A 20,167-nucleotide genomic window follows, 5' to 3' on the forward strand; every position below is an offset into this window, starting at 1 on the left:
TCCCACTAACTGTGTGACCTTAGGCAAGTTGATTAACTTCTCTGGGCCTTATTTTCCTCATCTATAAAACCAAGATGAGCAATACTTACCTCATGAAAGTTAGTTGTATATTAAATGAATTTGTGAACCTAAAGGGCCATGAAGTGTCAGTGTAGGAAGCATTTTATAGGTATCATGATACAATATAAAAATATGTTAGGATTTTCCTGTTTTGATTGAGAGCATGAATCCAGGTTCATTCATTCAGCTGTTTGGATTTAATTCCTGACTGATATTGATTGGCTGTGGGTTCGGGGAAAATCATGTAACTCTTGTGACTCGATTCCTTCACCTCAATAAAATGGACAGTCACTGAATTCAAAGGATTCTTATCAAGATTAAATAAAGATTCACCCATAGTATTTTAGCCAGAGCTTGGCAGTTGTTAAGTGTTCAACAGATGCAGTATGCTGCTAGGGTTGTGATAAATTAGTATTAATTATTGAATGTTACATAGTTATACTATACATTTGGTCTGGATAGAGTATTGAAATGGATGTTGAAGTGATAGAACCTTAGTTTGCAGTTACTTTACAGAAACGAAGGACAACAATACTTTCGGTTACATGTGAAGTCCTGTTTAGTGGCAATTATAAATTTTATTTCTGTAATGAATTCCTTGGCAATTTGAGGTTCATGTTTAGTCTTTAATTAGTCTTTAATTATCACACAGAGATTGACAGCATGTTTTTACAGAACTTTTCACACGTCAGGAGTGTCCTGGTTCCTTAGATTTGGCCCCTGCCTTGTTTTAACCTCCATAGGTAGGTCATTGGGAGCTGGCGTGATATGATGGGGAGTCACCGTTTCAGGTGATGCTTGGTTGTTGCCGGTTGCTTGGTAACATCCATCCTTTCCTCCATCCCCAAGGCCCTCCTGGGGGACTTCTGCCAAATGGAGAACACTAAGGCAGGGTCAGACCTAGGACGGTGTTCCCAGCCATTACTTGGGAGACTCTCTGAGCATCTGGGTGGTGCTGGCTTCCCGTTCATAAGGTCACGGAGCCCACCCAGCGGGGCTTTGTTCAGGGCTGGGAGTGCTAGAGACTTTTGAGGGGTTCATCCCTCAATGCAGTGATATTTTTTAGTAAGTAATAGAGTAAGAGTAAAGAGTAATCTCTAAGAGATCTCAGTAAGAGTAAAGAGTAATCACTCTTTATTGTATTTCATTTTACTCTTTACATTGTTGAGAATTACATTAAGTAACTGCCTCGTCCCTGTGGAGATGAAGAATTTATAGCTGTAGGAAGTTGTTTTTCTGTCTAAGGGAAGCCTTCCCATCCCCTGAACAAAGGAAGCAAATGCCTAACAGAGCAAGGCTGTGGGGTTTGGCTTTTATAAATCTTAGCCCTACTCCTAGCAGGTGGATAAGGGGGTGTTGCCTGCCTTTTGTTTGCGGTTTAGTGCCACTTTCATTCATTCGGGCAGAGAACTTTGGGGCTAGCCTGTCAGAGGCCCTCAGGGTGGCCGCCCAGCCCAGCCCATACTCAGAAGAAAACAAAGCCAAACACAGCAGGGGTCAACTTCCTCCGTAACAACTTCTAAACCAGTCAGTTTTTGGAATTCAAGGGAGAGAGGCTGCCATTACCAAAGAATTTTTTTTTTTTTAATCATAAAATTCCTGATTACATTTGACCTCTTAGATAAAATAGCTGAGAATTTTCCAGCATTTCATGCACACTCTTTACTTTTGTTCTCCTCCTTTGCAGTTGGGTGGGGTTTGTCCAGAGAGCCTCCAGCTGAGGTTCAAACATCACTGCCTGTGGCACATCTAATGGTTTCCATCTTGATTGCAACTAGATGACATTTATGAGAATCCTGCTGCTTATTATAAATGTTGGCACTTTGGTTTTTTTTTTTCCCCACTCACTTTTGTGACAGACAGGAAAAGTCAATATATTAGGAAATAAATTGCACCAGTAAACATAAATATATAAGCAAAGCAGAGCCACTCTGCCCATGTCCCTCTGTCAGCCATCTGGGCCAGCATGACTGGCCCTTTGCAGGTGCAGACGGTTGGGCTCATGTGTTCCAGTCCGGCCTCAGAGGGTGGCATGGCAATGTGTAAGGAGTGTCTGAAAAGGCCGCTGTCTGGAAGTGGGAGCCGCCACTGTGTGCACTGACCTGTCACCCTTCTCTCAAGGTCTCTAAATTAGGGACAGAAACATCTGAGGAGGGGGATAATGATCCATTGTTAAAACCCTCAAGCCAGCCATCCTGTGCCTGTGTATTTGAGTGACAGATCTGCCATAAAATGTTATAAACAGCCCTGTTTGTGGAATGACTGCGTTCCTGGCAAGTTGACAATTGAGTGTTTGTAAATCAGACCTTTGCCCAGAGAACTTGAATATGTAAAAGATTCCTGGAAATGATCCATTTTACAAAGAACCAGATCTAACTGATGTTTTCAGGAAGCTCGTAATATTGAGTGTCAACTGGGTCTTCTTAACAGGAATGTCTGCTGTGACAAATCTGTTCTGAAGACAGGACAGTATTGCTGAGGTACAATTATTCAGAATCTTCCAAAAACGATCTATGCTTTCATGGGAATTTAATTAGAAAAGTGCCATCTTGTTAAGGAATTTGCAAGTACAAGAAATTGTGTCCAATTTGAGTCATAAAAAGTGCCATGTGTTCACTCACATTGATTTTAGAGTCTCCATTTCGTGCCAGGTCTTTTCGCACTTTCGTCTCCGAATTTCTTTGGCCAGAAGACAGGCATTTCCCCACTGCCAGAGCCTCACCCGCTCCTCCTGTCTCCCCCCACCCCTCTTTTCTTCTGGCCACACAGAGTGCACTGACCCTCATTAGAGTCTGGTGGTCAGCTCAGAGGTCAGCCTTTTCAGCAGAATAGTTGGAATTCCTGAGCAGAGTCTTGCCTGATTTTGTTTGTTTCAGCATGTGGTTGACTGTTCTTCAGTCTTGCTTGTTTCTCAATCTGGTGTCCTTAAATCTGTGGCTGGTGGAACTTGAGGTGCCCTCTAGCCTCAGGGGTTTTGAGTGATGAGGCCAAAAGTATTCACAGGAGCAAAAAAGGGAAACACAGGTCCTATTGACCTACATCACTTGAAAAGGAGAGCACCTCATTAGGACTTGATGTGCACAGCGTGGGCGGTGTTAGGCCAGAGCAGACTGTGTGACACTTTCAGCCTGTGCATATAGGTGCTTTATCTCGAAAGGAAGTTAATCACCAAATGCACAGCAGGTCTGGCTGTAAAGGAAGAGAAGGGAATCCAGCTCTGTCGCCAGGCCTGGGGTGGCGCTCTCATCCGCTCATCAGCTGCTCCAACTTCTGGCTTCTCTGGCGCCTCCATAAAACACACGGCCCTATTTTTAGTGCTGGGCTGTCATTTCTGATGTGCTGCTGTTGCAAAAATTCAGTAGCAGCTGCACCAGACATCCGGATTTAAAGGCCCCATTTACAATACAGATGAAACTTGTTTACTAAATAGAAGATAATGGAATGTTAGTGAGGCCCTGCTGCTTCAGGACCTCATCAAACAGAAGTGCCTTGAGTTTGTTCCTTCCCAGGCTGTCCTGCATATCTGCTGGCCATGACCCTGCCTGCAGTGTGTGTGTGGATTTATTCATTCATTTGCTCCTTCGTTCATTCTTTCCTTGCAGTGGTCAGCTGTGACCAGAGGAGGGTAGAGAGGAGATCCCTAATTGGAGGAGGCTTACAGAGGTCAGCAGGTCCAAGAGGTGTCTCACTGCCCAGAACTTCCATCTCTTGAACCACTCATTGGTCGTGTTCCAATCCATCCAGATAACACTCTTAAAAGTGCCCCAAAGCTTGTGTTATTTAGGAATCATTAACGTTAACACCATGGCAGGAACGGACTATCTTGGGCATGCCTGGGACAGCTGGGGCCAGGGCCTGCTAGTTTAGACTCTATAGTATAGACAGGATCCCCTTGGGCACTGGTTTTCAAATACTCTGGGTATGGGAACCCTCACCTCCACCCCAGGGCATCAGTATATAAATTTTTTTTTTTCAATGTTTATTTATTTTTGGGACAGAGAGAGACAGAGCATGAACGGGGAGGGGCAGAGAGAGAGGGAGACACAGAATCGGAAGCAGGCTCCAGGCTCTGAGCCATCAGCCCAGAGCCTGACGCGGGGCTCGAACTCCCGGTCCACGAGATCGTGACCTGGCTGAAGTCGGACGCTTAACCGACTGCGCCACCCAGGCGCCAGGGCATCAGTATATAAAACTGATACAAATACTGTTCTCTTTATGGTGTTTGTTTACAAATTCCTTATGAGTTTAGATGTATGGTCAGTGGCAGTGAGCCTCTTAGGGTAACCCAGGTAAGAATGGCACCTGCAGTCGAGACCCTTGTCTCTGTCTTGAGAAAATCAGCAGTGCAGATGGCAGCTGCTAACTGTGGCCCTTCTTAGAGTTGTAAGAAATTCTTTGAATGGATGGATGATGACAGGAAAGCATTATTAAGATTGCCCAGTGACAAGCTGCTCTGGTGACACATTCTCTGCCTCAGGGGACTTAGGGCCAGAAGCAAAGTGAGAGCTCACTGCCTTTCCGGAAGGAGAGGGCTTGCTTTCTACATCATCTTCCACAGCCTGACCTTCACATCTTTAGGGCCCCGGCCTGGCACATTCGCTCACTTGTTCATGAGTCCTGCCATCTTCCTCACTTTCCTGGGGCACAGGTCCCTGGGATGGATGGGAAACTCAGGTGATCTGCTGAGCAGCTGTGGCACCTCTGTGTGAACAAAGTCTCTGGCCCCACTGCACTGTGTCTCGGGAACAGTCCGAGGAGACTTCTTTGTTTCTTGGAAGAACTGTTCTTCTCACAGGCAGATCAGGCCCAGGTGTCAGGTTCACATGCTTGTGCACATGTGGCTCCTGGGGTTGAACTGTGGTCAGGCTGACTGGAGGTGGAGTAGGTGTGGTTGTCTGTCCTGAGAGGGGTCTGAGGAGGACAGAAGGATGGAGATGTGCATGTAGAAAGCAGGGTTTGTAAGCACTTGGCTCCCCTAGGCCTGACTCCCTTAGGTGCCCAGGAGAATGGGACACAGACCCTGCGGTCTGCAGTGGAGCCAGGCTGCCCTCTAAAAGGAGGTGCCTGCGGCGGTGGGGTATGTGTGCTACGTATGACCAAGTCACCGTACATGTTCCTTTGTGTGTTGTTTCTTTGAACTGATGACAAGTTTGTGATACTGGTGCCTTGTGTTGCCTTCAGTGGTGTGGCGTTTGTCGTTCTTGCTGTACGGTGTTCCATTGTTGGGCTGCGCCGTACTTCGGTGCACCCCACTGTTGATGGCCATGTGAACTGCTTTCAGTTGTGGCTGTTGTCACTACATCTCTCAGTGCCCTAGAAGGGCATCTCCAGGCACGTGTCTGCAAGTGGGGTTGCTATGCGATGGGATGTGGATATCTTTACTCCAACCAGCAGTGTGTGTGAGCGTATCCATTTCTCAATTACTTGGATTGCTGATGAGGCTGGGTACTTTTCATAAGTTCATTATCACTTGGACTTCACCTTTGGTGAAGGGCCTTGTACTGTGTTTCCCTGATTTTCATACTGAGAGGTCTTACTGATTTGTAGCAACACTGGATCTGTTCTGGAAGCCGGGCATGTGTAAGTGTGAGGCTGAGACAACGTTGTCTTAGGCAGGCAGCAGGAATAGAGCCACATTACCACACTCAACCTTCTCCTTCCTCATCTGCATTGTCAGTGCTCCCTCCTGAGGTGTCGTTCCTCCCCAGCGCCTTCCTGTCCTGTCCTCCACTGAAACTTGTCTTGTTGTCCTGGCTTGGGATCGTCCCTGGAATCTGTGACTATCCTTTCCTCTAGATGATCATTCATGTGACATAGCAGAGGACCCTCATCCAATTAAACCCCTCTTTTTACTACTCTTCATCAGGAATCATGGCCTGGGACAGGGGTGAGGAGGCATAGTTACTGAAGTGGGGGCATCATGAGAACCTTTCCAATGTATTCTCTTTCCCTCCATTCTATTTTTGTTTTATCCTTGGCTGACTTTCCTAGAACATCACTACTACCAGCGGCCACTTGCTGCTCAGTATCGCACTAGGCTATTTACCTGAGCACTCGAGGCCCCCAACAATCAGATTCCCTTTTCTTGCTTTCTTGACATTCTTAATCCAGCATCTTGACTGGTTATAGAGATTCTAAGCTCTGTATAGACAGGAATGAGTTGATATGCCCTTGACTGCCTCAGTAATTACTAGTTCTTGCTGATTGAAATTTATGACTTTAAGGTAAGAGGCTGGACTGGATAATACTACTGATTGTGTGTGTGTGTGTGTGTGTGTGTGTGTGTGTGTGTGTGTGTGTCTGTTGCACTATATTCTGATTATCTCTTGCTGTGGGTGGAGGGACAAAAAAAGCAAAACAAGACAATGAAATAAAAACATAGTGGCTCCTGAATCTACAGTGTGGACTGGGCTTGGTAGGGATGGTTCACCTCTGCTCACCTGCTTTACCTGGTTCAGCGAGACTCTGGGGATCCGTTATCAGGATGGTGCACACCCATGCTTGCCAGTTTGTTGCTGGCTGGCTGCTGGGAGCTCACCTGGGACTGTCAACCACACACAGGCCTGGGTGCTTCTCCCTGTGAGTGTCACCACAGGGCCACTTGGGTTTCCTCCCACCATGGCAGCTGGTTCTAAGAATGAGTGTTCCGAGGAGAACTAGAAGTTCCCCATCTCAGGACCTGGCCCAGACACTGGCATGTCGTCATTCCTTCTGTGTTGCATTGGTCAGAACTGTCACAGAGCCCACCCAGATCCAGGGACGCAGGGAAGGGTGCAGAACCGCCTTCCTGGCAGTGGGAGGACTATCCAAGAATCTGTGGCCCCCTTCAGCTACCACACACTAACAGACTCCCTCTGCCCTGTGACCTTCCTTCAGCCCTGACTGCTGCTGCTGGAAGAGGGAAGCTGGAGGTGTGCGAGCTGCTGCTGGAGCACGGAGCTGCTGTGTCTCAGACTAACAGGAGAGGAGTCCCACCTTTGTTTTGTGCAGCACGCCAGGGGCATTGGCAGGTACCCGGTGGGCCCCGAAGGCTTCAGAAACCATGGGTGGGATAGAGCTCACTAGCGCCCATCTCCCCAGGGGTCACATGCGGCTCCCCTGACCCTGTCTTTTTCACATTCTTGGCTGCTGCTTGTGCTGTCAGTTCTACTCGATAACCACCAACATTTGACGGGCTAGCGCAGTCAGCCATTGTAGGCTGGTAACCTAACTGAGAGCAAGGCTGGTGACCAGGGGAGACCAGCGGCTGCCTCCTTTTAACCAGGGAGGGTTAGTTTTCTGTCATGAGAACTGAAGACTTGCTGTAACATACTTGTTGTCGTGATTTTGTGACCCATTTGTCCAGCACACTTGGAAGAAGAGTGGTTCTCTTGTGCTCTTTAGAAAAGGAAACGTTTTCTCTCTGGTCTAGGACTGTGATTCAGCCTGGTTTCTTTTGTGAGGAGTGGCCCATTGCCTCTAATTGAGGGGCATAGGAGATCTTCGAGAACAGTCATTTATTCATTTATTCATTTTGCAAATAATAGCCACGTACCCACCCCATGCCTGGTATGAGGTTACATTCAAGATGCACACAAACGGATCTTACTACATACATTATAGGAAGAATTTTCTAGACCCAAGTTTACATCACGGAATCATGATGCTAGTGCAATTGTTAGGAGCTACCAGTGCTCTCCACCAAGATTGGCTTTTCAGTTCCATTTCCAAGAGCTTGGTTTGTACCATCTGCATCCTGTCCTCCTCATAATGTCTATCTGATGCCCTAGCTAATCCTCTCTCCTGGTCTCAGTACTTCCTAAGTCATGGGGAGGTTTGGAAAGCATCTGTCAGTGTCTTAAGAACAAGAAAGCAATGGGAATACTCCACCTTCTGTTGTCGCCATATAACTAATGCTGTGCCAGAGGGCACTCACTGTGATGGTATTTGTAGGAGACACCTCTCTGGTTTTTTGTTTGTGTTCCCCAGCCTTATTGCCATGCACTGGTTGGAGGTACAGAGCTGAGGCTGGGAATGTCTTCCAGGAAGCTTTGCTAAAAATTGTCTTCTGTGAAGGTCAAGCCATCCACTAAGCCGGGAGGCTTAGAAAAGCAGATTGCTTGGGGGTGTGGTGGGTGAATGCTTTCCTGCAGCCCCCACCCTCCTATGGGAGTGTAGCTGCAGGATCATCACCCTGGGACCCAGGACCTTTGCCCCTTCCTTTAGTTCTGCCCAGTGATCCCATAAGCCGCATTGTGGCTGTCTGGTCATGACTTGATTGTGACTGGTATCTCCCCTTCTCCACGTTACTACTGTTCATGCCTTGTATGTGCATGTTTTACAGCTATAGCAATTGAGTATGTGAAAAAAAGTACATATTTGGAAGAAGATTCTGTTCAAAGTAATACAATGGAAAGATGGCACGGGCCCTACAAATCACACAGTGTAGGGAGGCATTTGAAGAAGGAATCCTTTATTGCTTTTAAGTGTGGAAAACCTGCCTGGGTAGAGAGCACAAGATTGAAAGTGGGGCAGGGAGATTTTAATTCCAATGTTTCTTTCAGATCGTTAGATTACTTTTGGACCGTGGCTGTGATGTGAGCCTAAGTGACAAGCAGGGCCGGACGCCCCTCATGGTGGCCGCTTGTGAAGGACACTTGAGCACCGTGGAATTTCTCCTTTCAAAAGGTAGCAGCATGGGAGCCCCTGCAGAGGTTTCTTCGGAATGGACAAAGAAAAGAGCTTTGGTAGACCCACTGGCAGTGCTTTTCAATTCAAGTTTGAAAAGTCTTCTTGTTACGGACATTCTCTGATTCACACACAAGTAGAAAGAATAGGTAGTAGACATATATACCTATTACTCAGCTTCAGCAGTGGTGACCATTTTGCCAGCTTCAGATATCACAGGCTTGATTGCCACCCGTCAGGCCAGGTGTTTGCAGATGTGAATCGAATGGCTTCTGGGCTTTGTCTTACCGAGCTCATGTTTTGCGAATGGGCTTTTCTTTCAGGTGCTGCCCTTTCTTCTCTGGACAAAGAGGGACTGTCAGCATTAAGCTGGGCTTGTCTGAAGGGTCACAGGGCAGTGGTCCAGTTTCTGGTTGAGGAAGGAGCCGAGATAGACCAGACGGACAAGAATGGCCGCACTCCCTTGGACCTGGCCGCCTTCTATGGTGACGCAGAGACCGTAGGTACCCTGCAGGTGGTCACACACTCCACCTGCACACCAGGCCAGTGCTGCAGCGAAACCCAGGAGTTGAATTATTCCCAGAGTGCATGTGAGGCCGTGTTGAGTGTGGTTAGTGTGGACTTGTATGCTGTGGGGTAGCTTTCATTTTTCTCTAATTCTCTGGCATTCAGTCTGTGGCAGAATTTTAGTAACGATTTTAATAGACTCTTAAAACCTTCAAGATACATGATTACAAACTGTGTCTTCAAACATATGTTGAACATATGTATATGTGTGTGTGTGTGTGTGTGTATATATATATATACACACAAATGCGTGTGTAGTTTTATTTTCTTCTAGTAACCCATATAAATAGAATTCCTCTACAGAGCATTTAAAAATCACTTTTTTATATATATGAGCAGTTACTAATCAGATAATTATCTGGTTTATTTTTAATAAAAATGTGGCAGTCTAGAAATAATATAAATAATATATATAAATATATATATAATAGAGATATATATCTATAGATTATATGGTGTCTATAATATAGACATAATATAGACATATAGACATAATATAAATATATCTATATTATATATATTTACATATATATTTACATATATATTTCTATATATAATATACATATTATATATATATCTATATATTATAGACATATTTCTAGACAATGTAAATAATGTAAATAATGTAAAAAATAAATAATAAATAAAACAACAAATATATAGATATAAATATAATCTATATTATATATAGATTTATATATTAGATATAAATATATAATATTTATATATATAAATCTATATTATATATAGATTTATATATTGTTATTTCTAGACAATGCTGATTTTTATTTATTAAAAATAAACCAGATAATTATCTGATTAGTAACTGCTCATATATATGTTTATATTATTTCTAGACAATGCCACATTATTTATATAGATTTTATAGATGCATATAGATATAATGTCACATTATTTACATAGATAAAATATATATATATAAATAATATACAAATAATATAAAATATTTAGGGCACTATATTCATCCCTTTGCCAAATGTTTGAGAGAAGAAGGGATAAAATATTAGTAATATAAGAACTACAAAATGTCTTTCAGGGCAGAAACCATGTCTTTGTCAAGTTCCACATCCCAGGCACCAATCAGGTGTTAAAGGAATGTTCAGCTCCTTCAGACTTACCATTTTTGAAGAATTAAATATGTCTAATGTGCAAATTAGCCAGAGAGATACTGTGTTTCTGGAAACCATGGAATTTAAAAAATTTTTTTTTTCAACGTTTATTTATTTTTGGGACAGAGAGAGACAGAGCATGAACAGGGGAGGGGCAGAGAGAGAGGGAGACACAGAATCGGAAACAGGCTCCAGGCTCTGAGCCATCAGCCCAGAGCCTGACGCGGGGCTCGAACTCACAGACCGCGAGATCGTGACCTGGTTGAAGTCGGACGCTTAACCAACTGCGCCACCCAGGCGCCCCAGGAAACCATGGAATTTAGAACAAAAGCCATCCTTGTTCTGCATGTCTGGGCCTTGATGCTTTTTAGAAGGCAGTGATGTCCGTGTTAAATGGTCTCAATTTCCTGGACAGTGTAAATTGTACTTAATGTTGATTTTCAAAAACAGCTGTTTAAACCTCACATATCCATACTTTTATTTTTCAGCTTCTATTACCTTACCAAATCCTAGTTTGTCAGCATTAGGAAGAGTGAAGGAGCTTAGCATTCTAGGGTAATTTTTTTTCATTGTGATTTAAAAACACATAACATAAAAGTTACCATCTTAACCATTTCTAAGTGAAGAGTTCAGTGGTGCTAAGTACACTTCACATTATTGTACAACTAATATCCACACTTTATCCTGTAAAACCGAAACTCTGTACGCAATAAATAAGACTGTTTCCCTCCTCCAGTCCCTGACAGTCACCATTCTACTTTGTGAATTGACCACTCTAGTACCTCATACAGGTGGAATCATAGAATATTTTTCTTTTTATAAACTGGCTTTATTTCACTTAGCATAATGTCTTCAAGGTTCATCCACCTTGTAGCATGTAACAGGATTTCCTTTTTTAAGGTTGAATAATATTCGACTGTTTGTGCCACATTGTGTCAATCATTTCATCTGTCAGTGAACACTTGAGTTCATTCCACCTCTTGGCTATCGTGAATAGTCACAATTTACAATAGTCCACTGTGGCTATGCAGATATCTCTTCAGGATCCTGTAGATTCTTCAAGATTTATCTATATTCTTTTGGATATATACCCAGAAGTGGGATTGCTGGATCAAGTGGTAGTTGTATTTTTAATTTTTTGAGCAACTTCCATACTGTGTCTAGAGTGTTTGCACCAGTTTACATTCCCACCAGCAATGCTCAGGGGTCCTATTTCTTGACATCCTCGCCAACACTTTTTTTTTTTTTTTGATAGTGGCCATCCTAATAATGTGAGGTGATAATCTCATGGTTTTGATTTTCGTTTCTCTAATGATTAATAATGTTGAGCATCTTCTCATATGCTTCTTAGTCATTTGTATATCACCTTTAGAGAAATGTATATTCATATCCTTTTTAAGATTGGGTTATTTGGGTTTCTTATTGTTGAGTTGTAGGAGTTCTTTATATATTATGGATATTAATCCTTCCAGTGTCATTTTGAATAATTGGTGGACTGTCAGATTCACATGAAAATCTAAGGTGACTTCTTTTCAGCAATTTGAGTAGCCCCAGTGATTTTTCCTCTGTGTTCCATTTCTGAGTGACTGCTGTCATACCACGTCAAATCAAGCTATGTACCATGGTCTCAAACCTTGCCTCTTTACATACCCAATATTTGAGTCTCTTTCCCAAGCCTTAAAGTGAGTAATAATTGGTTTTTTCTAATCTCAAGCTGCTAGTTTTTCTAGCTTGCTATACCCAGGCTGTGTGGGTCTGAGTGTTTCCAGAGGTCCCATTGCTGTAGACTGCCAGTATGTAGGAGCTGTTGTAGAAGTCTGCCTCCTAAGTAATTGGAGATGAAAAGATGACTGGGGTCATCCCTGTGGTCTGGGAAGTTGATATGCATATACTCCTCTGTGGTATATGAATGCATGTACATAATATGTCCCTCCCTAGGAGTGTTCACCCGCCTTCCTCATTGCTGATGGCAGAGTGGACTTTAGCTATGGATTATAGCCCTCTTTTCGGTTACCCGTTGGCTTCATTTCCATTAGGACCCTTCATGGCCAGAGGTGTTGAAGATCACAGTAAAGCTAAGACTGCCAGTTCTACCCCAGGATGCAGAGGTGGGTGGGGTGTGACACCTCTGCCACCAGCCACCCCTCAGGGCTCTGTCTCTCCCTGCAGGTACTGTATCTGGTTGAGAAGGGAGCTGTGATTGAGCATGTGGACCACAGCGGCATGCGCCCCTTGGATAGAGCCATTGGTTGTCGAAATACATCTGTAGTGGTTGCACTGCTGAGAAAAGGAGCCAAATTAGGTCAGTGAACACCTCATCTCAGCAGCGGGAGAGGGAGGTTCACTTCAAATTCTAGAGTATGTCCGGGGCCATAAAGACTTACCTGATCCCAGGTTAAGAAGATGTCAGGTGCCTAGAGATTTCTTTTCTGTCCTCTACAAGGCTCATTTAAACACGGTCATTCAGAATGCTTAAATAACTCATGACATTATCACTGCAGTGTGGGTAGAAAGCAGTGGCCAATGTTGAAGACCAGTCTAGAATTGTAGGGTGTTAGGGATGCCCGGGAGCCACGGCAGTGAGCAGCTCCATTCAGCTCTTCGGGGGAGGCTGGTTATGTGGTTAAGAAAGCTCACAGGTGGCTCTGCTGAGCAGCTGAATTGGCGAACCACTGTTCTGGAGTAGTCTAGTCGGGTAGGGTAGCCACAACTCCAGCAGTTTCTGTGAAGGAAAGTTCATGGGATTTTACTGGAAACTAGATGGGGGAGGGGTGTCACTGAAGGATAATGACAGGGCAGAGGGGACGCAGAGTAGGAAGAGCCTCGTTCTCTGTGCTTGGTCGGAGCGTGAGCCCCCACTCACAATGTGTGGGTAAAGAGCAACAAGAACATGGCTCTCGTAGTTTAATACGCCAGACCTTCAGCCACTGGCAGCCCCCAGGAGGGGACTGTGGCAAAGATGAACAAATCTGATGTTACTAAGCAGTTCACAGTACCAGTAATTATTCTGAGCAGTTTCATGTTTTATCATAGTTAATCCTCACCTACCCTCTAAGTAGGTAGAGATAACACCATCATGTTGCAGAGGAGTAAACCAAGGCACAGTGGAGGTAAATAGCTTCCCTAAGGTCATGGTAATCAGCAGAGTCAGTGGAGCAGAGTAGTCTGACTCTGAGACTGTCCTCTCTTAAGCATTATTCCCTGCACGTGCTCAGAAGTGGGGCTGGTGGCTGGAAAAACATGAGCTGTGACAAGAGGGCGGACTAGCCAGAGCCAACCTGTCTGGGCAGATGCAGTATAGACTGCAGCAGAGAGCGAGAGACTGCTAAGAACACGTGCCTTCACTCACCAGCAGACATGGGCCCTGCAGGAAGCTAAGGAGATTATTCAGAAGCCATGTTTGATTTTCCCCAAAAATCCCAGCAGAAGGGAGGGATGGGCCTGGCTGCTCTGACGCCTTGGTTTCCCAGCACTCTTTTCATCAGAGTAACAGGTGCACGGGGTACAGCCTCCTCCCAGGAGCCTCATTCAGCGTGAGGCAGATTGGAAGGGAGACCAACTCCTGGGGGTCCTGCTCCCTGTCCTTACTTGTACTGTTGTCTGGAGGCTGCAGGACACAGTATGCTGCTGTCTGTGACCTGGGCTGCCATCTGGCCCCAGCAGCAGTAAACTCCTTCCCTCCCAGAGCACTGACGTGCCTCTGAATGCATGTTTGTTTTGCAGGAAATGCTGCCTGGGCGATGGCTACTTCCAAACCTGATATTTTGATTATACTTTTACAGAAATTGATGGAGGAAGGAAACGTGATGTACAAAGTAAGTGGTATCGCCCTTTTCTGGGATGTGACAGCCTACGAGCAACCTCTTAGTTTGGTGTGGACCGGGCAGGACCATGCTCCTGCCCACCACACCTGTAGCCAGGCTTCCGTGGACGCTCTGGGAGATGCACACCTGGCCTCGTGCCCAGGCTTTCATGTCTCCACAGCAGAGCCTTCAAGGTGGAAGACACTATTCTGTCGTTGAGAACTGTTATTTCTGAATGAATCCTCACAGCTATGACTGTGACGTATGGCCTGAAGCCTTGGTGTGAAGGTAGAGTAGCCTCAAGCAGGACATTCCTTAATTCAGGAAAGGGCCACTCAGGAGACATTTTCTGAAGAAAAGAATCATTAAGTCTCCTAAGACTTTATTATCTTATTTTTAATAGTTGTAAGCTTCTGCAATTTGAAACAGTTTCTAGAGATATTTTTACTTAAGATAGTCAAGGAAATATAATACTCAATTACTGGGGAGATAATTTTTTCCCCATTTTCCCTTAGAAATGGAAATCTAAAGATTAATAAAAGTAAACATTTTAAATAAAATTTGAAGTAAAATTTCCAAAATAAGCCATTAGTTTAGATCAGAGGTCAGCAGACTTTTTCTGTAAAACGCCAGACAAGGAAATAGGCTTTGCCATATGGTCTCTGTCACTGCTCCCCAGCTTTGCTGCTGTGGCATGAAAGCAGCCACAGGTGATACAGAACAGATGGGTGTGGCCATGTCCCAGTCAAAGTGCATTTGTAAAAATGGGTGGCAGGCGAGATTTGGCCCAGAAGCTGTAGTGTGCCCACCCCTGGCTTAGATAGATGCTTAGGCCATAGACCTAGATCACTGTTCTTTCCAGGTCTGTAATTAGACAGAAGTAAAAGTTCTGAAAATAAAACAAAAAACTGCATTATGACCATTTTAATCCTTTTATCAGGAGGCTGCTGCATGGACTGCATTTAGTTTTTCCCTTTTCTTTTTTTAATAATAACAAATATGTAGGCAAAAGCACGACCCAGCGGGGTTCCTGACTTGTAATCCGTTTGAAATTGAGTTCAGAGTATATGTTGTTGTGGCTTTGAAGTGGTTTTAATATGAATTTTGGTAGGCAATTATGTTAGAAATATCAAGCCATTTTCAGCAGACTTCACACCTGCTGTGCTATGGAACTGACTGAGCAAATTGATTTCTTTAGCCTTGAAAATGATGTGCGGTGCTGTTCCAGTTTTTAAAGCCCATACTTTAGTTCCTCTCACAAATGATTATTTTACAGCAAGCTCTGGGTTTCTCCACAAGACTGTACTTGCCTTGGGAAGGGCATCATTTCTTTATCTGATTTCTATCGTTACAGTTAGCATTAAAGTATTTGTCGAGGAAGGATCATTCCTGAAATGGTTTTCAAAAATATATAACAGAGGATAATCTGATGTATTAAGATTGATGGTTATCAATTAGGCAGTTTACAGACTGTTTCCTAGAAAACCAGTTTGTGCCTTCCCCGTGAAGCACGTGGTGCAGAAGTCCATGCGGACAGTGAGGCTGTGCGGGCTCATGCTGGTCAGGGCGCTGTGTCCTCTGCAGGACCCTTCCATGTGCTCGGATGCTTTCTGTTGCGGGATGAGAGGGACGCGGAAACCTCACCAGGGTCTTCAAGTTGCAGGAGGCTGTTCATCTTGAAGCATCCGGGAAAGGATCAATTTCTGTGCTTGTTTTGATTCCTAGAAAGGGAAGATGAAAGAGGCAGCCCAGAGGTACCAGTATGCCTTAAGGAAGTTTCCGCGGGAAGGATTTGGAGAGGACATAAGACCATTCAATGAGCTAAGAGTTTCCCTCTATCTCAATTTGTCTCGCTGCCGAAGAAAAACAAATGTAAGCTGTGGGCCCTTACCTTAGTCTGTTCCTTTAGCAGTAGAGTGTTTTCTAGCGGTGAAGGCCAGCCCTTATGCAGACGGAGTCACGGAGCCTCCTGTGTGGTTTGTTTGCACGGTGCTGTGAACTTGGCGTGTGGGGGGCTGCTTCTCCTTAGGTGGCCATCACGTGATCGCCGTCACTGTGTCCGTAGAGTGCTGAGGGAATGCACTTGGAAGGCACTTTCCTCGCCTCAGCAGTGACAGGCTAGCCGGCTGCCGCTCCTCCCCTTGCCAACGTGCACTTCTGTCACGGGCCACCCTTCCCAGACTCAAAAGGTTGCTGTAAAGTTCAACACGGGTGTGTTACAATCCGTATGCCAGTAACCGGTTAATTTGTAGTTCTCAGTAGTTAACTCATAGTTAATTTGTAAACAGAAACTATAGATGTGCTTCAGTACTTCTTTCTCCTGCTTTTCGTTGCTGTTGTTGTTCATTTCATCTTCTCACCGCCGAATCCATTGACCGCCTGCTTCTGTGCCCGCGAATGCGGCCCACCTTGCCGTTGCAGTGAGTGGGCGTCTCCGTCCCTCTTGGAATCTGACCCTCCGTGCGCCTGCGCGTTGCATGCTCCCCTGCCTTCTGGCGCGCTGCTTCTACCCGCTGTCCCGAGTCGTCCGTTTTTACTTCTCTACTGGGTTCTTCTCTTAAAATATGAAAAAGCATTAACTATCTCCTAACTTTACTTATTTTAAACTCCTTAACTTTAAAACAAAATAAGTAAAACTTATGTTGCCCTTTACCTATTCAGTTACGTCCCAGTTCTCTGCTAACCTTGAGAGGAAATCTGTTAAAAAGATGTCTGTACTCATGTCTCAGTGCTTCTTTTGACTCCTGTATTTAAATGTTGACACCAGGACTTTGGCATGGCAGAAGAATTTGCTTCCAAGGCTCTCGAATTGAAACCAAAGTCCTATGAAGCCTTTTATGCCAGGGCAAGAGCGAAGAGAAATAGCAGGTATTGTCTGGGGTCTGATCTATGACTAAGGAAGCCTTCTTGTGTCTCTTTGGTATCAGAGCTGCTGTTGACTTTGGGAGTTTCTGATTCACCAGCATTGCTCTAATGACTCTCCTCCCTTTTGATACTAAATTGGTAGCTTCCAAGGGGCACAGCAGTGGATATTATCAGTGATGGCTAGACTTTTGTTTTCTCCTAACATCCCAGTAACTGTTCCTTCCCTGCACACTTGCTGCAACACAGAATCCCTATTAGTCTGTGCTCACAGGGAACCTGCCAGCTAGAGACATTAGAGCAGGGGAGGTGGGGAAGGGAAGAGAGTCCTATAAGGCTTTTGGGTTAGAGATGGACACGGTGAGAGGCAATGGTGAAGAAAACTAAGAGGATTCTAACACCCACTGGTTTATGTCTGTTCCTGCTCCTGGGCCAGTGGTGGTTAGAGATGTATGGGCCCTGGCATGGTGCAGGTGTGGGTCAGCGTTCACTCCCACCTAGTGGAGTAGCTCTAAGCTCGTGTAGAATAGCTCCTGTCCACCACAGTAGGTGTGCCAAACTCACTCAGCTGCCTTTTTTTTTTTTTTAAGATTTTATTGTTAAGTAGTCTCTACACCCAATGTGTGGCTCAAACTCATAACCCCAAGATCAAGAGTTGAGTACTTCACCAGATGAGCCAGCCAGGCGCCCCCCTCCCCTTCTCTTTCTTTTCAGCAGAACTGTTTTATGAACAGTTACATTGGGAGCATGCTCTCGCGTGGCTCCTAACCGTATCCTCTGCTTTCACGTATAGGCAGTTTGCCGCAGCTCTGGCTGACCTCCGGGAAGCTGTGAAGCTCTGTCCCACCAATCAGGAAATCAGGAGGCTGGTGGCCCGTGTCGAGGAGGAATGCAAGCAGCTCCAGAGGAGCCAGCAGCAGAAACAGCAGTGCCCAGCGCCAGCCCCACCCAATGACTCCGACAACGAGGAGGACGCTCCGACCCCTGGGTTAAACGACCACTTCCATCTTGAGGAGGCTGGGGAAGAAGAAACTTCCTCCCAGGAAGAGTCTATTTCCCCACCGCCCAGGTCTCAGCCATCCTCCTGTGTCCCCTCTCCGTATATCCGAAACCTTCAAGAAGGGTTACAGTCCAAAGTCAGGCCGGTGTCCCCGCAGCACAGGCCAGTCATCGGTAAGGCCCCGAGGGAAGCTGTAGCTCCGCCCGGGCTGGTCCTGCAGCCCACCCGGCAGGCACAGATTGTGAAGACCAACCAACATCTGGGTGCTGGACAGGCCGGCGTGAGAAACGGTAGCACAAAAATGCAGGTCGCTGCTCAGAATCCTCCCCCGAGCCCTATGCCAGGTGGGATCCCTGCAGCTCCTGGTGGTGGCAGAACCCAGCGTTTGGAGGGCACGGGCACTTTGACTGTGGGCTCCGGGTCTGGCCATTTTGGAGAGAGGCTGGGCCCCAGCCACGCTGTCCAGCTGCAGCACAGCGAGGGTGGTGCTGCCTACCCCTTACCGAGCAAGGTAAAGACTGCAGAGAGGCTTCTGTCTCACGCCTCCGTAGCCGTGGATGTAGCCCCTCTCAACCAGGGCGGGCCGGTGAGCTGCGGTGACGGGCGACACCCGGCTTCCCTCACCAGCTCAGGCTCTTCCGGTTCTCCGTCTGGCAGCATAAAGATGTCAAGTTCAACCAGTAGTTTGACTTCAAGCAGCAGTTTCTCAGATGGCTTCAAAGTCCAAGGACAGGATGCTCGCATTAAAGACAAGGTTGTTAGCCAGGGTCAAAGTGGGACAGCCGAGCACAGACCACGCAGTACTCCGTTCATGGGCATCATGGATAAGACTGCAAGGTTCCAGCAGCAGAACAATCCTCCAAACCGTACCTGGCACTGTCAGGTGCCGGAGGGGCTACTGCTGAACACGTCCTCTGCAGCCGGTTTGCAATCCTTGAACTCTGAGAAGCCCTCTCTCAAACAAGCAGGAGGATATAGTAGCCAAGCCAAAACCTGTGCTGTTTCTACCCTGGGTGGAAGTGTCCATAATGGGTCACAGGTGAAGGAGCTAGAAGAAAAGAAATGCCAAATTCCAGTCCACTGTCAAGATAGCAGGATCACTAAGACTGTTTCTCATCTGTATCAGGAAAGTATCTCCAAACAGCAGCCTCATGTCAGTAATGAAGCTCACAGGAGTCACCTCCCTTCAGCAAAACCAAAGCGATCATTCATAGAGTCAAATGTGTGAGCCTTAAGAGAGACGCATATGTGGGATTGGGGAAACCGTGTGCCACCTCCTGGTGGTGATTCAGAGGTTTTTCGTGAGAAAAATTACCTTGTAGCCATGTATTTTTTTTTTTTCTTTATTCCTTGGGGGTGGGTCAGATGCCACTGATATATATAAAATATGGGATAAAATTTCTTTGATAAATAGCTAGGAGTCACCATAAATAAGAATGCTAACCAGAATGAAAATTTATAATTAGTTATGCCTATTAAGTTAAAAAATTTAAGACCACCAAGAAGACATTAACTCATGGTTTTCTCTTATGAAATTGGTTTTTACCACTTTTCTCCTAGCGTTTGCTATGTGGTAAAATCATAATATTTCTTAGAGAATGTAAATGTCTAAGTGATAGGTTTAACTTATGACAAATATCCAGATGATGTATTCTGGAAAAGATGGAATCTTCAAGTTTCAGTTCCATTGAGTCAAATCCCAGTTTTTACACATAAATATATAAAAATTTCTGGCTGAACATGTGTGACTATAAATGTTATACAGCTGATTCTTTTCATTTTTTTTTAAGCAAAATACAAGAATATCCAAGTATTGTTACCTTCATAGTAGTTCTCTTTTATTTCCATGTTAGGGTTCTCACTAAAAACATTTTTATAGCACCTTTTTGGAATTATATTCCCACTTCAAGGTGTTTATAATATTTGGAAATAGTATAAAGCCATTTGGAAGCAGGATTGGTGGTCAAGTTGGATTTGGACTAAACTAAGGATACAGCTTTCTTTACGATATGTAAATTCGCCCTCAGCTGGTTCCCAAACTGCTTTTAACAATGATACCATTCCTGGAACAAGCCCTC

General features: G+C 45.2%; 1 protein-coding gene across 13 annotated transcripts in view; it reads left to right on the plus strand.

Moving 5' to 3' along the window:
• The window catches only part of TANC1 (tetratricopeptide repeat, ankyrin repeat and coiled-coil containing 1), a 238,137-nt gene extending 218,123 nt beyond the window's left edge, over positions 1-20,014 (plus strand). For 8 of the 13 annotated variants that reach the window (XM_040476356.1, XM_040476365.1, XM_040476362.1 and 5 more), the window contains 8 exons: positions 6,937-7,070; positions 8,604-8,727; positions 9,051-9,226; positions 12,594-12,726; positions 14,148-14,239; positions 15,953-16,099; positions 16,995-17,095; positions 17,883-20,014. In XM_040476356.1, the coding sequence (XP_040332290.1) occupies positions 6,937-7,070; positions 8,604-8,727; positions 9,051-9,226; positions 12,594-12,726; positions 14,148-14,239; positions 15,953-16,099; positions 16,995-17,095; positions 17,883-19,317 (2,342 nt within the window). In that variant the 3' untranslated portion in view covers positions 19,318-20,014. The remainder of the gene's footprint in view (positions 1-6,936; positions 7,071-8,603; positions 8,728-9,050; positions 9,227-12,593; positions 12,727-14,147; positions 14,240-15,952; positions 16,100-16,994; positions 17,096-17,882) is intronic. The other 5 variants (XM_040476354.1, XM_040476355.1, XM_040476359.1 and 2 more) reach the window with 1 other exon arrangement.
• The last annotated feature ends 153 nt before the right edge of the window (positions 20,015-20,167 follow it).

This window comes from Herpailurus yagouaroundi, unplaced genomic scaffold (genome assembly GCF_014898765.1).
Source record: "Herpailurus yagouaroundi ecotype Mexico unplaced genomic scaffold, PumYag 140, whole genome shotgun sequence".
Taxonomy (NCBI): domain Eukaryota; kingdom Metazoa; phylum Chordata; class Mammalia; order Carnivora; family Felidae; genus Herpailurus; species Herpailurus yagouaroundi.